This window comes from Apium graveolens, chromosome 6 (assembly GCF_009905375.1).
Source record: "Apium graveolens cultivar Ventura chromosome 6, ASM990537v1, whole genome shotgun sequence".
Taxonomy (NCBI): Eukaryota; Viridiplantae; Streptophyta; class Magnoliopsida; order Apiales; family Apiaceae; genus Apium; species Apium graveolens.
Window position 1 is genome coordinate 48,541,147 of NC_133652.1, and position 16,646 is coordinate 48,557,792.

The window sequence follows — 16,646 nt, forward strand, 5'->3', positions numbered from 1 at the left end:
TGAAAAATAGACTGAATCTCCATTCATGTCACTAAAATTTTTTACAAAACTAGATATTGAACCCAATTCATTTCCAAAATTAACCCACCTACTAATGGGGAGATGAAACAAAGACCCGGGCAATTAGTTAATGTTGCCAACATAAGTACAACTATATAACAACATAAAAGTGGCATTAGCATATCAACCATTCTATATCTGCCATCCAACGAGCAATGACAAAAGTGTAAAAAACCTGCTCATAACTCATTATTTCTGGGCGTAGAAGAATACTGTAAAGCAAGGTCTTTAATGATTTGAATCAAACCCTTCAAGTCATCACTCCCCAATTCAAGACAGTCTTTCAGCAGTTCACCCTCCACAACTTCTTTTTGTAGCATCTGCACCACTTCCCTCAATGGACCCTGCCACATTCAGCCAAGATTAGCAACATCTTACACTATCTACTAGAACGTTTTTGTCGAAACATTATGTACTTCATTAGTATAATCAAGTCCGCAGTATACATAATTAGACCCCCACCCCTGTAGCATGCTATATACAGACGAGTAGCGGTGGATCTAGAAAGTGGAGGACGTGACACTTGTCTCCCCCCTCCCAAGTTTCTTTTTTATTTAATTTCTATTTTCAATTTTTACCTCTAAAATTATAAAAAAAATATTTGAAAGTTTCCCTGCAAAAATTGTAAAATAGAAGGGTTTCTTCCCAAAATTTAGAGGTTTTCCTTGAAAGAAAAAAAGCCCTTGAATAATTAAATGTTAGTCTTGGTTTCTCTCTTCAAGCAGTTCTATTTATCTTTGTACATTTTGGCAATTACTATAAAATTTAATTAATTAATTTCATGACAAACACGGGTTCGATTCCTACAACTATAAAATAATAAGAGATTTGTCTATTATTTTACTTCTTTAGTTTCACTTAAGTTGGATTCTAAATAACTACGGATTGTTTATTTAATTTTACTTCTTTCGTTTCACCGGGACAGGATTCTCTATAACTACATGATTAAAAATCTGTTTATTTAGTTTAATTTCTTTAATTTTACCTGAGTTTGATTATATGTTAACAAAGTTTTCTTTTGTTATTACTATTTTTTAACTCGGCCCCATACTTAACATGGATTACCGACTATTTTTACTATTGCAATTTTTTTATATGATTTTAGTTTTAGAATCTTTAAAATTCTGATTTAAAAATACTAGGGCCACCGAAATCCTAGAGATGGCCAACCATCTAACTCGTGATACAAGTAGTTAAAATTGAACTCCTAGACATCATCCCATCATAATTATTACAAACTTATAGTGCAAATTAAAAAACCACTAGTTACAATTACTGTATACATTAAGGAACATTCATAAACTTTTAACTTCTGCGTATTCTAACATCACTATTTTTACCCAAAATGTTAAGAATGGTATGCTTATGACATTGTCCTATGTATATACAAATATTGTGTTTCTTAGCAAACTACTTTAAATTGCATATATTTTCATACTAGTATAGACCTAAATTACTATCCTCTGTCACACTAGTAAAAATTAAAATTACGACACAACTGCATACAAATCATTTACTTGTAGCTTATAAGCTAAAATTACTAAACATGTTAAATCAAACAAATGAATGTACACAATCTTGCATAAGAGGTTAGTTACCTGTTGATAAAAGATTTTAGTAAGCCTCCGAAACATCGACTTAGTGACCTTAAGGACATTCTTGTAATTTCGCTGGACCCACACAGTTCTATCAGCATTGGACTCAAACCTCGTCAACTCATTAACAACTCTCATCACCTCATTCAAATCCGACACGATTCCCAAGGCATCAGACACCGACCCCACATCTCTCCACGAGTAGTTCCTCACATAATCCCACCCAAGAGACAACATGAACCGCCAGAACCCGAGACCAATACCGGGTCGGATCTTGTGGGCGAGGGAGCGTGCACGGGCGGCTCCGGCGAGGTCGCCGCGGGAGGCGCGGAGATTGGCGACGCGGGTGGTGAGAGAGTGGGCGAGAGAGAAGAGAGTGGTGTAGGAAGAGAAGGGGAGAGAGGAGAATAAGAGAGAGGAGAGAGATTGGTAGGGAGATGTGAAGAGGAATGAGTTGGAGGGTTGTGGAGTGGTGATGAGGACGAGAGTGAAGGTTAAGAGGAGGGAGGGTTTAAGAAACGCCATTTTCTTCGGTTTTGTTAGGTTTGGTTCTAGAAATCCTATTCTTTTTCCCCGACATTTACCCGGTATATAATAATATTTTTATTAAAATATATTTTAAAATATTTCAATTTTAATATATATATTGTATCGTGTTTATAATGTTGAAAAATAAAATAAAATTATAAATATAAATATTTAAACATGGATGATATAATATTTTTGATTATCAATATTTTGTTATATATAAATAAGTAAAATAAATTGATGAATATTTAAATTAGTGGAAAGATGATAAAAACCCGTTTCCGGACACACATAAGCAAAATCCGTGATAGTCGATACACATCTTCATGAGTCGTATACTTTGTAAGATTGGTTTCATGGGTTGACAGCTAAGACTAAGACAAGTTACACGCAGTGAGGGAGCGTGTACGTCGATATGCAAGTGAATTATGCGTGTATCGTTGAGAGATTTGACTTAAAACTTGTAGTTGTCTGTTAAATTTAAGATAACAGAAAAAACCCTAGCTGCTTTTATTTATGTCTAGTTCAAATTGATCCCATATGATAAATATGCGGAGAATGTCAGATTGGCCCTTTTCAACAACATTTACAGTAGGTTAATTCAAAACCCTCTTTATTTGATTTCTATTTTTTCTGATTTTATGACATGGCTTCAAATTCAAATTTTATTCGGGGATGGTTGTATTGTGATGGGAATATCATATATGATAATATCATTGGCAGCTCATATGATAAATATGTTGTTACTTTTGTAAAATGGTACTTTAGTTTGAGATATGAAGAACTCATACATGTTTTTTGTAAGAAGCTCTCAATAGATCCAAATTTATATACACTAGGTGTATCACGTAGGTTCCTAAGTCCCGAAACAAAAAAATACGGGTTGTCTTGATTGTCGATGATGATGATGATGATGTTTACTTGATGCCTAAACATTTCAATGGTATAGGGTTGGTGATACTTCTTGTTACCTAAGTAATTCTCTGATTGAAAAGCCCTGTAACTGACATTTCTTGGACCACTACCATGACTGATGACACTGCTTATACCAGAACAAAGACCTTGGAGATAGACATAATTTATGGTCTAAATGCTCAGTTAATAACATTATCATAAAATAATTGAACTAGGTGTTAATGTTGTCTAAAAAATAATCAAAATATGATATTGCATTAAATCATTAAAGCTAGCTAGCTATCAAACAATGACATGTATTTACCTTAAACCGTGTGGCCCGGGAAGATCAGCCCAAATGTGTGGTTATCTAAACCTAGACCACGAGGAACATGAGCGAAAGTGTGTTCTCGATCAATGGGATATACATACAATGTACTTGACCCCCAAAATTATCAGTGAATAACACCCCACCAATCAACTGCAATAAATAGGACTGAGTATATCGTCTTAGATGGACATCAGATGCATCATCCAGAAGAGATTGGAAAGCTAAATTCAACTAACTAAATCTTAATCTACCACCAACCAGACCTGATGAAGATGGATTTACTATAAAATCTGGGTTTGCTCCAAACACTCGCTCAATATAGTTCCCACATCCACCATCAACAGAAGTAGAGCCGGTAACAGTAGAACCGTCAATTGGCAAGCCAAGAAGAACATTTACATCCTGTAACGATATCATACACTCACCCATTGATAAGTGAAAAGTATGGGTCTCGAGTCGTCAGCGCTCTATTAGAGCAGTTATTAAACTCCAATCGATTTGTATGCTGGTCAGCCTTGAAACTCCATCAAACTTCAATTCTTTAAGGAGAGGAACCATCCTCGGATGTAAAGCAATAAATCTGATGCTATTAGGATTTCGACGCTTTGACCTCAAATTATCACCTCCGTCTGCCTCCCACACAACTGATGACCTATGTATCTTCTGTAAATGCAAAGTAGAAGTTTCTTTAGGATGGGGATCCATACATAACTGTTGATAATCCATAACCTGTAAACACGAAAATGACCAGTATTAAAATACCTAAATATAACATATAAGCTCTGACATAAAACATAAACCAACGCCACTTATCATGCATATGAAAACAAATTATGTTATCAAAATACACATGACGATTTTAACTATTTTGACGAATCATGTCTAAAACCTAGAAAGGGAATTGTTGAACCCAAAATAAATTTGTTAAATTAGGGTCCACATATAAATTAGGGTTTAGGCATAAAATAAAAAACAAAGTGAGTGCAAAAATCCCTAATTGAATACACTTTGAAAAATCTGAAACACTAATCTAAATTTACAATAACAATTCATGTTAATTGAATAAAATTGGAGTACATAAGCACCGACATATAATAAAAAAAATCTCAATTAAACATGAACAAGTATTATGTATGAAACCTAACTATTATGTATGAACATATAGTTACTTACAGATTATGCATAATTAAATGAAGTGAAAGCGACTGTATGTAGAGAGAGTGGAAATAATATATAAAAATAATAGCGGTTATAATATTTGATGTAAAAAGACAATAGAATAGGAACATCTTTATATTTTAAACAAGGATATGCATTGCAGACTATCGAATAAGATGGGTATTTAGGGCCCAATTAGCGCATGTAGGTAGATCAGGCTCGTGAGATTGAAATATAGGCATTCTGGTCATTTTCTCGTTTATAAAAGAGTTTATAAATGGAAGAGGGAGATTGAAATCATCAGATGAAATTTAAGTTTAAGTTTCACACATAAAATTAGATGATGTCAACTATTAAATTTGAGTTTGACATCTAAACAAATATGACATCAGATGTACTCTTTTAATATAGTGTAGATAGATTTTAATAATCTCGATCATAATAATTAAATAAAAATAAATTGATTAGAATTGATAAAAATAAAATAAAAATAATTTATGATAGAAAATTAGATGGGAAATGAGAATGGTAGATAATTAGATAAGAAACGAGTATGACAGAGAATTAATGGGGTGATTGCAAGAGAGAGGGAGAACGAATAAATTAGTAAAAAAAGTTGACGAAAGATTATAAAAAATAGTATAAGTATAACATGACATATTTGTTTTAATGATGTCAGTGATATGTCTTTTAGTATTAGTATAGATTAAATAATGATATTAAATTCTAAAATATAAAATAAATTAATAAGTATGTATATGAGAATAAAATAATTTAAAATTAAGATTAAAAAGGTGATGAAGAATGAGGAAAAAGGATAAATAGCGAAGATTGTATGTAAAGAGTATGGAGTATAAGGGACAAATGAAGTATAAGGGAAATGGGATGAGAAAGAAATTAGTGAAGATTTACTAGCAAAGGATTTCAAGTTGTATATTCAACTTACTATATTTACACTATTTCATGAATTCTTGACCCAAATGCATTCATTTTTTATTCAAATTTAAAACAAAACCGTTATCGTACTCATTTTCCTAATGGAATATCCACAGGTTTTTGGTAGTATCAGACGTAGCATTCACGAGTGTTCGGATTTTATCCCTTTATCATCATAACAATATCTTTCTAAAATCAGGCAGACTATTAGCTTTATAGAAATCAAGCTACTGCAAAATCGATATCAATTGAATTATCAAATTTTCACAAGTCGTACCAACATATGATGAAAATATTATGGACGAAGGAGGTAATTTCTTTTTCTATGTCATAATAATAGATTTTAATTTTAAGAGTGAAAGATGAAATACTTGGTGTTCATTGTTATCCAGGTCGGAAAAATTTTCCTCTTAGTCCGGTTTCGCCTTCATCTTTGCCAAATGGTAATGTCAATTGTAGTATATTCCTTTTCATTGATTTTTTTTTTGAATTTGTTGTGAATAAAATTATGAGGTGTACTTATTAGGCATAATTAATTCTGTAGTATATTCTGTAGTATATTCATTTCCAAATCTTGGGTGTTCAAAAGAGAGGGCACCGTATATAGTTGAAGATTTGTCCCCCGATTTTCTTGAGAGCCAATCGGTGGTTGAGTAATGGGAATCTGCATCCTTGGAATTAACCATATAATAATCCCACGAACCCAGCTCACGCACTGAGCCCACAAGCCCAACTGACACGACGAGCCCATCTCAAACAATGAGCCCACGAGCCTAACTCGCACAACCAACCCGACCCATTAAGACTTTGTATTTCTTTAAAGGCTCATTGATGAGTGAATTTTATATCTACTTGGAACACTTTATTACAGGCTTAAGTTGGTGTTTTGGACTCAAGTTATTGATATTTTTGATGTGTTTTTGTGTTATTGCATTGCAGGCAGTAGTTGGAGGAAGAAAGAAGATTTTCAAATAAATATGCTTAAAAGATATCAGAATTGGAAGCCTAGGACATTCTCAAGTTGTAGAGAATCTCGTTAGTTTCGCGTGGGCAGTTGAATCGCCTAATTCTGATGACAGAACTCAAGATACGTCCAAAAGAAGAATTGTTAGAAAATTTCTAGAAGGCCAGCGCGGCCGCGCCAGAACCAGCGTGCCTACGCTCCAGAAATTACTATTCCCGTGCGACTGCGGCCGAAAGTAGCGTGCACATGCCCTGTTTCTGCACCAGAATCCTGATTTTAGTCGAAATTGAAGATTTTGAGAGTCCTGGTCATCCTAGAGCCTATATATATCAATAAAAAGACATTTTAAACAACAAGGAGCGATGGGAGAACAATAAGAAGACCTAGAGAGCACGAGATGGCTACGGAGAAGAAGACTTTTGTTTTCTTTAGTATAGTTGATACTTGGATGCTTATTTTCGATTTGTTTTTGAACCTTAGTACTCTCATTGTTTATTATCATGCTTTCATTGGAACCCATGGTGACGATGAGTTCGGTTATGAACTAATCATTGTCGTGGGGTTCTAACGAATTTACTTATGGATTTCTATAGTTAATTTGGTTTCAATATCTTGGTGTGTGGTGATTGATTGATATCCTAGTATTGGTTGTGCTTATTTGTCTTATGTGCGTAGCTAACATATAAGATAGTTTGTTAATCTCTATTGAAGCGACAGTGAATTTAGAGGTTTAGAACTTGTCATGCTAGCATAGGTTCATGTATAATTCTTATGCATGATTCGTAGGTAATTTTAACCATCTTACTTGCCCTAGTAATCACGATAGATAACTTGTTCATTAAACCTTTATGTTGTCAAATTCTATAGACATATAGGGTCTCAACATAATTGGTGTCTATTCAGCTTCTATCTCTTTTGTGGATGTCTGGTAGTAGGGTATTCGTACAACGAAAGTTGGCGTTTACTAGTTTCATGTTATCTGATTAGTTGTCATCACCATCACATGCTAAGGTTAAGAATAATGACTTTGAATGAAGTAGTAATGAAGTTAGAATCCAATGTTTATCTCATATAAGTAATTTAACCTCAATTCTCTTAGTTAATGTTATTTAGTATAATTTTTTAGTTTAATCAAAACCCAACTTGTTATTGTCTTAACATTGAACGATAACCATACATTATTGTATAGATGTATAATCTATAATTAACCTAAACCAGTCTCTATAGGAACGAATCTGATTTATATCTTATACTACTTGCGAACGCGTATACTTGCGTGTAATTTTAGCGCGTGTTTTCGCTCTAACAAGGCGCCACTGTCGGGGACTCGGTATTAATTTTTAGTTTATGTGCTTGACATCAGTGGTCGTTAAAGTTCACTGACTAAGACTCTTTTACTTTCACGGTTTACTTGTGTGTGTTTCAGGTACTCTGGTTTTTATTGCAATGGAAGAACCAGCAGCAACGAAAGTGTTGATGGATTATTCTCAACCAAAGATCAATGAATTCAATCTAGCATTTTCAGGCCAGCTATCGCAGCTAATACCTTTGAGATCAAGCCTGACATAATTCAATGGGTACAGAATTCAGTCCAATTTGGGAGTTCTCCAACGAAAGATCCAAATATGCACATCAGGGATTTCATAGAGATCTGCGACACCTTCAGGTTTAATGGTGTGTTTGGGGATGCGGTGAAACTGAGACTGTTCCCATTCTCTCTAAGGTACAAGGCTAAGAGCCGGTTACACTCTTTACCAGCAGGTTCTATCACTACTTGGGAGGATCTCGCTCAGAAATTTCTCACCAAATTCTTGCCTATGGCGAAGACAGCTGCACTCAGGAATGCTCTTACTCAACTTGCGCAGCAATCGGGAAAAACTCTATGTAAAACTTGGGAGCGCTACAAGGAGATGCTTAGGAAGTGTCCTCATCATGGCATGCCTGACTGGATGATCATCAATTGTTTTGATAATGGTTTGGGAGCACAGTCAAGACCCATACTCGATGCGGCATCAGGTGGAGCATTATAGCCAAAAAGCTATGAGGAAGCTTATGATCTAATTGAACTGATGCTGCTAATGAATATCAGTATCCAAATTAGAGATTGCCACAGGGCAAGGTAGCAGGAGTTCTTGAATTGGATACAGCTACGGCTATCACTGCCGAACTAAAGGCGTTGTCTATGAAGATCGATTCTCTGGCTAAATTGGTGTTAATCAGATAACCAGTGTTTGTGAGCTGTGTACAGGTTCACATGTGACGGAGTAATGCGCTATATCTAGTGAATCAACTCAGTTTGTGAGCAACTTTCAGAGATCGCAGTAACCAGTTCTAGCCACTTATCATCCTGACAACTGGAATCATCCTAACTTCAGCTGGAGCAAAAATCAGAGTGCGATGCAACAGTCTTATCAGCAGAATGCAGCAAAGCAATTTACCCCTCCTGGTTTTTAACAATCGCAATATCCACCAAGACAACAACTCCAACTTCAACAACAAACTCATGGAGGTGCACGTCTATCTTCGAATGAAAAATCTGAATTGGAGAAGTTGCGGCTTATGTGCAAAAATTAGTCTCTTATATGCCAAAGCCATGCTGTTTCTATCAAGACTCTGGAGAACCAAATAGGGAAAATTGCTAACGCCTTATTGAATCGACCATCAGGAACGCTTCCTAGTGATACAGAAGCCAATCCAGGCAAGAGGGAAGTTAATGAACAGGTGAACGCCATCACCTTGCGGTTTGGAAAGGTCGCAAGCCCCCAAATTCAGCAAGACAAAGAGTCTGAAAATTCTGTTCAGAATGCAGGTGCATCTGCACCTTTGCCAAATCCAGAAAATAAGATTGTCGCTGTAAAAGTGGTGCAGAATGATGCCGAGGTGGAACCGAAGAAGAAAGCTGTTGAAAGCAATCCTCCTGAGGGTAATACAGGGGATAAACAGGTCTAACCACCTCCGCCATATCCTAAAAGGCTTCAAAAGTATAAGTTTGACAAGCAATTTGCCAAGTTTTTGGAAGTTTTCAAGAAGCTGCATATCAAAATACCTTTTACTGAAGCTCTAGAACAGATGCCGAGCTATGCTAAGTTCATGAAGGGTATTCTATCTCGGAAGCTAAAACTTGAGGAGTTGGAAATTGTTGCTCTAACGGAAGAGTGCAGTGTTGTGCTGCAACAGAAACTATCTCCTAAGCTTAAAGATCCAGGAAACTTCACAATACCTTACACCATTGGCAATCTATCATTCGACAAGTGTTTTTATGACTTGGGAGCTAGCATTAATCTAATGCCCTTGTTAGTTTTCAAGAAACTTGGACTACCTGATCCAAAACCCGTGAACATGTCTTTGCAACTAGCTGATCGTTCCATCGTTTATCCGCAAGGAATAGTGGAGGATGTCTTGGTTAAGGTGGATAAACTCATCTTGCCTGCTGATTTTATAATTCTGGATTTTGAGGAAGATAAGAAGATTCCCATCATCTTGGGAAGACCATTCTTGGCTACATGCCGAACTATGATCGATGTGCAAAAAGGAGAGCTTACGATGAAGGTTCAAGATCAGAAGGTCACTTTTAATGTATTCAAAGCAATAAAGTTACCCACAGATAAATAGCTGTGCTTTAAAGTAGAGTGAGTAGACTCTGTCGTGGATTCGAAGCTTGAGAAATTTCCAAAGTTAGATACCTTAGAGAGATCCTTAATAGGGGAATCAGTTCTTGAAGATGAAGAATGAGCAGATCAACTGCAGGTTTTGAATGCACCTCCGTAGAAGAGGAAGTTGGATATGCCATTCGATTCTTTTGGGTTAGTAGAGCTGAAAATATATCAGGAGCGTCTCGAGCCATCTAGTGAAAAAGCTCCCACACTTGAGCTTAACCCACTGCCAGATCACTTGAGTTATGCATTCTTAGGTGCACCCCCGGACAAGGGGTTGGAATATATCTATGATAATCTAAAAGGTGACCGGCCGAATCCTCCCGTGCTTACAGAGTGTCCCTATCGTGCACCACAGACAGTTGGTAGGTTTGGTCTTGGTGATGCGCAATATAAAAGGTCGATTCGGTGTATTGAGGCCATGCATGACATCCACCGATGTTTTGCTGAAGATTTGACACACGCTCTCGGTACTGTTTTCTGAGATACTGGTGTCGAGGTTGATTGACCACCTAATCCTCCACCCGAAGAGGGTGATCCTCCCGCTAACTAGGTATGTCTGAAATCCTTATTATTGCCTTCCATGAGGATATTAAATATTTTAAGTTTGGGGGTGATAATGTAAGGATTAGTTTGTATGTGTTCATGTAGATTCATATAGATTCATGTTGCATGTTAGTTGTATTTCATTCATATTATTGCATGATTGTTCATTGGAATCATTTTTGTTTGCATTTTTGTTCATGTTATTATGTGAGTCCATTTAGTTACATTTGCATGCATATAACATGATCCCTTAGGTTGAGCTGTTTCTGATTGATTGGTTGATGTTAATTTGAGTGTACAGATGTCTAATAGAGGGATGTTTAAGTCTTAATGAATTGATTTGCATGCCCAGAAAAAAAATTCACAAGTCTTATAGATTGCTTTTGAGCTAGATCATGATCATACTTGTTTATTTGTTGAGATTTAATCACTTGGTTATATTTAGAATTTTTGCTATTATCGTAATGACGTAAAAATACTGTTTTTTTAAACTGAAAAAAAACTTGGATTTCATTGCTAGTTTTTGTAAGGCTAGGCGTCAAATGGCTAGTAGCCGGAGGTTGAATGAGATGGAGCGAAACGCACTCATTCAGAATTCATTGAAAAAAAAGAAAAAAAGGTATGTGTTTATGCATAATTGATCAAGAGTGAGCTATTTAATACTCGAGTTATTAAGTTCTAGGGGACTTTATGCCTAGTGACCTAAGGCTTTGATAGTTCGGGATCCGCTAACCTAACGCTCGTTACATGGGTATTATTGTATAAGTCTTGTGGGACGCCATTCATTGCACAGTCAAATAAGCATCTCTGTTATGTGTCCAATAATAGCATGAATCCTTTTATAACTCTAGTAAAATGAAGGTGTTGTGAGTCATTATGTGTTTAACATCTATTCTAGTTATAAACTTGTGATTGTTTTGATGAAAGATAAGTTATGGTTATTGATCTAGTATCGAGAGTATATCTGTTAAGCATCCCACACACGCACGTTTCTGGTTTGTGAGTTGGTTTGTGGGATTTATTCTAGCTCTATTTTGAGTCATTGCATTCTTAGAGACATTGGCTTATTCATTTGGTTATGGTTATTCTGAGGGGATCAATTGTATTATCATTTAGTTGCATTCATGTAGTTGCATTCATGCATTAGGTTTGTTTTGTAGTTTTCAGTCTGTTTATGCTTGAGGACAAGCATCGATTCAAGTTTGGGGGTGTGATGAGTGGATTTTATATCTACTTGGAACGCTTCATTACAGGATTAAATTGGTGTTTTGGACTCAAGGTATTGGTATTTTTATGTGTTTTTGTGTTATTGCAGGCAGTAGTTGGAGGAAGAAAGAAGCTGTTCAAAGAAATATTCTTAAAATAGATCAGAATTGGAAGCCTAGACCATTCTCAAGTTGTATAGAATCTCGTTTGCTTCGCGTGGGAAGTTGAATCGCCTAATTTTGATGAGCAGAACTCAAGATACGTCCAAAAGAAGAATTGTCAGAAAATTTCTAGAAGGCCAGCGCGGCCGCGCCAGAACCAGCGCGCCCGCGCTCCAGAATTCACTATTCCAGCACGACCACGCTCGAAAGTAGTGCACCCGTGCCCTGTTTCTGCACCAGAGTCCTGATTTTAGTCGAAATTGAAGATTTTGAGAGTCCTGGTCATCCTAGAGCCTATATATATATCAATAAAAAGATGTTTTTAACAACAAGGAGTGAGGGGAGAGTAATAGGAAGACCTAGAGAGCTTGAGACGGCTACGGAGAAGAAGAATTTTATTTTCTTTAGTATAGTTGATACTTGGATGCTTATTTTCAATTTGTTTTTGAACCCTAGTACTCTTATATTGTTTATTATCATGCTTTCATTGGAACCCATGGTGATGATGAGTTCGGTTATGAACTAATCATTATCGTGGGGTTCTAACGGATTTACTTATGGATTTCTATAGTTAATTTGTTTCAATATCTTGGTGTGTGGTGATTGATTGATATCCTATTATTGGTTGTGCTTATTCGTCTTATGTGCGTAGTTAACATATAAGATAGTTTGTTAATCTCTATTGAATCGACAATGAATTTAGAGGTTTAGAACTTGCCATGCTAGCATAGGTTCATGTATAATTGTTATGCATGATTCGTAGGTAATTTTAACCATCTTACGTGCCCTATATAATCACGATAGATAACTTGTTCATTAAACCTTTATGTCGTCAAATTTTATAGACATATAGGGTCTCAACATAATTGGTGTCTATTCAACCTCTATCTCTTTTGTGGATGTCTAGTAATAGGGTATTCGTACAACGAAAGTTGGCGTTTACTAGTTTCGTATTATTTGATTAGTTGTCATCACTATCACATACTAAGATTAAGAACAATGACTTTGAATGAAGTAGTAATAAAGTTAAAATCCCATGTTTATCTCATATAAGTAATTCAACCTCAATTCTCTTAGTTAATGTTATTTAGTATAATCTTTTAGTTTAATCAAAACCCAACTTGTTATTATCTTAGCATTGAACGATAACCATGCTTCTAAATGACAAACCAAGGTTCTAGCCCACTGGCCCATCTCGCACTATGCCACTATTTAGGCCCAACTTTCCAATATTCTCAATGGGGACCTATTTAGGGCCCATGCTCAAAAATGGGCATAACAACTACCCCCAAAAATTCATGTTCGCATTTTAAGGCTAGGAATTTTTTTAGCACTTGCTCGTATAGGGATGCGAATGCGAGCTCACAAGGTCACTTCTACCTTTATACCTATATGATGCGAGCTGGTGAGGTCGCATGCATGTCTGGTCGCCACGCACTTCTTTCCACTAGTCGTGTCTTTTGAGTGGTTGACAATTGTAAGACAGCTATTATGGGGATCTAGGTCATCCACCAAGATGATGACACGTGTCATCATCACTTTCTCTCTCATATTCCCTTTAAATATGAGAGATCCACTTGCCATTTCTCACTTTTCCAAGAACACTAAGCAAACTCTTGCCAGTTTTTTTCAAGAATTTACCACGGCCAAAACAATCATCACCACAAGAACCGTCTACCGGCGGCGTTATTCTCCGGCAACAAATTCATCAGGATCATTTTTTGAATCATATATAAATACCATTTTAATCCAAAATCATGCATTTTTATTATTGTTTGTTTATCAATTTCCATGCCACATGCGAGCATACACCACATATTCGATGTAAGCCTGCTTTATCACATACATTCACAGACCGCGATGCGAGCCCATAGGCTCGCATAGACTTTTAGGTGTGGCCCCATTTTCATATGAGATGTTAGGACACTAGCTTACTGGTACTTTTACTTTATAGGGCCACACACTAATATTCACCATCTTTTACAGATGTCGAGTGCATCTTCAGTCCCTCTTATGGATCATCTTGCTCTTCTTCAATCCCGACTCGCACCTCAGCTACCCCTTCTCCTCTTAACCAGTATACACCAGAGCAGCGAGGCTCCAAAGATTTCCAGCATGAGCTGACCTCTCTTTCCGGCCGCCTCAGTCAACTCATCTCTCCTAGCTCCGCTATCACCCCACAAGGGGCCATAAATATTGCTCGAGTTGAAAACTCGATACGTGCCAGCGGCTCCGGCTCGCTGAACATCCACCTCGATCCCAATCCTGAAGATTACACAATGGAGACCAATATTTATAATTGGAGAAGTAGGTCTGTGGACCTCTCCAAGATTCCTGCATCACTTGGAGTAGGGGAGCTTCTAAGACGCGAGCCCACTCCTATTGACAAAGAGCGAGCCGTTGATATTTTGAGAGAAATGGCTCAAGAAAGAGCAGCTCATCTCAAGCTGGCCGAAGATACTGCCCTCGACCCCATTCACCTCGACTCTGAGTCCACTGATAGTGACTTAGGCAGTGCTTACTATGACATCAATAAAGGAAAGAAGCCAATTTCCACAGAATAACCCATTCTTGGGCTCGAGGGCGAGGAAGACGGCTCACACTGGTCCTATGACCCCCCGAGAAGCGAGGAGGTGGCAGATGTGATAAGCCAGGTCAACATCTGCAATTACAGCTATGTCCCCGCGGCCTCTCCTGAACAATATTCACCCCTACCTAGCCTGAGCTCGAGGGTGAGATTATTTTTAGGAAAAAAACTTATTCCATATTGGAAGGAAAGCTCCACCTTGGCTCAAAAGGAGGTGAAATTCCTAGCCTGCCGTGACCTGGAATCCTCACTCATTCTAAAATACCTGGCCGACATTGTTGACCAGTTCCAGATCGAGGATCATGTAATCCTTCCCAAGCAGCACATGCGATGCTATAAATTCAACCACCCCAAGAACGGGGGCAGGGTGCCTCGCATGGTCTTATCCACCTTCCTACTCAGGCTAGGGATTTCTTCACCTCTCCACCCTTTCATCATAGATGTTTGTGGGTATTATCAGCTCGCCCCACTGCAAATCAACCCAAACAGATATAGGGTCGCCATCGCTCTATACATCATGTATCACAAGCGTGGGTACCCTCCTCTCACCAGAAGACAACTGGGTTACTTGATCAACTTAAAGCACTCGCCAAATGACTTCGGGTATTTTTACCTTTCTGTCTGGACATGCTACAACAAGAAGAACCTAATCCACAATGGGCTAAGTAACTTGGGAAAGTGGAAGCATCCATACTCTTCTATATTCACAAAGTCCCTCGAGTTTAAACCCACTTATACTATAATCCATGTAAAACAAGTTCTTCCTGGCCGTATTTTCTCCTTTCATTTTCAAATAGTTCATTTAATAATCAATCTTTCCTCTTTTTTATCACCAGCCACCCCGCCTCGTACTATCCACCAGGGGCAGGAAAAAACAAACGCGAACAACCTCCTTGAGCATCCGTAAGCTCATTACCACCTGGAACCTGGTCGATTGTTGGTTTTTAGAAGAGGGGTTAAGGCTCACTCCTCAAAAGAAGAAGCCAAAAAAGAGAACTAAGAAAGGTAAGGGTACCAGGCTCGCAGCTAGGCCCTATGACCTCACATATTATTAATCATGCGGGCCGGTGGGCTTGCACCCTTTATATTTCCGCCCGCATATCACATTGTACAATATTTTCATATCTTATATTTCATTTTATTTGCCATCTTTTGCCTGCTCTCACCTTTACTTGAAATTGTTTGTATTACATCTTTCTCCTGCTCACATCTAGTCTATGTTAACATTTCTTTTATTGATTATTTTCAGAAATGGCCATCTTTCCCATTTTTTTCATGGAGGAGGCGGAGCAAGCCGTCACAATTTATGGTCCTATTCAGTCAGCGGCAGCGACCACGGTGGCTCACACTTAAGAAATTCCTATGGCTCACAGGAAAACTCTGACCGAGCATCTTAAAAGCGGTGCCCCCTCTCCCAAACTAAAAAGGCATCACAACTCTAAGGATGGGAGGAAAGGCGAGTCCGATCCTAAAAGGACCATAAAAGGACCATCCTTTCTGTCCCTGCTGACGTCCATCTTCCGTCTTCTTCATCTGCCAACGCGGTCGCGACCACATTCGGTCAACTCGCACAAGCTAATGTCAGCGACCAGGATATCAAGGATCGGACCTCGACATCTCTCGAGACTAATAATGATGTTTTGACCCCTAAGTATACTTCCGCCGCTCTCAAAGATCCGGGTGATTCGAGCCATTGTCAGGCCAACTTAAAGTTGGATGCTAAGGTTAAAGACCTGCAGAGCCAGGTTGTTGTGCAAGACATGCCTGCATCATAACAAGACTAAGTCAAATTGACAGCCCTAAGAACTAGTTGTATGATAATCTAAATTTGTATTTTATATTGTATTACTCAAGTCTATAAAAATATTAAAGATTAGACCGGAGTATTTTTCTATAAATAGTCTCAAGCCTATGAATAAACTCTGGAACAAGATCACGAGGATAATGCCTTAGAGAAATTGTGAAGAAGCTTGGAGTTGAATAAATCTGTTTTAGGAATAAAGTTCTAAGTCAAGATATCTACAAGT

The 16,646-nt window shown here is 37.5% G+C and overlaps 1 protein-coding gene and 1 non-coding gene across 2 annotated transcripts; both read right to left on the reverse strand.

The window, feature by feature from the left end:
- LOC141664295 (uncharacterized) lies at positions 1–2,224 on the reverse strand. Its single transcript, XM_074470218.1, has 2 exons — positions 1,659–2,224; positions 1–404 (listed from the first exon to the last, which is right to left on the reverse strand). The coding sequence occupies exons 1-2, from the start codon at positions 2,178–2,180 to the stop codon at positions 240–242; spliced, it is 687 nt and encodes a 228-aa protein (XP_074326319.1). The 5' UTR covers positions 2,181–2,224; the 3' UTR covers positions 1–239.
- A 6,074-nt stretch (positions 2,225–8,298) lies between these two features.
- LOC141669091 (small nucleolar RNA R71) lies at positions 8,299–8,405 on the reverse strand. Its single transcript, XR_012553387.1, has one exon. It is a non-coding gene; the product is annotated as a small nucleolar RNA R71 (small nucleolar RNA).
- Positions 8,406–16,646: the final 8,241 nt, after the last annotated feature.

Excerpts from the sequence above, each read along its gene's own strand:
- LOC141664295 (XM_074470218.1), bottom strand. The coding sequence starts at position 2,180 with ATGGCGTTTCTTAAACCCTCCCTCCTCTTAACCTTCACTCTCGTCCTC. Across the intron at positions 405-1,658 it reads CTAAAATCTTTTATCAACAG|GGTCCATTGAGGGAAGTGGT; the intron begins GTAACTAACCTC and ends TGAATGTGGCAG.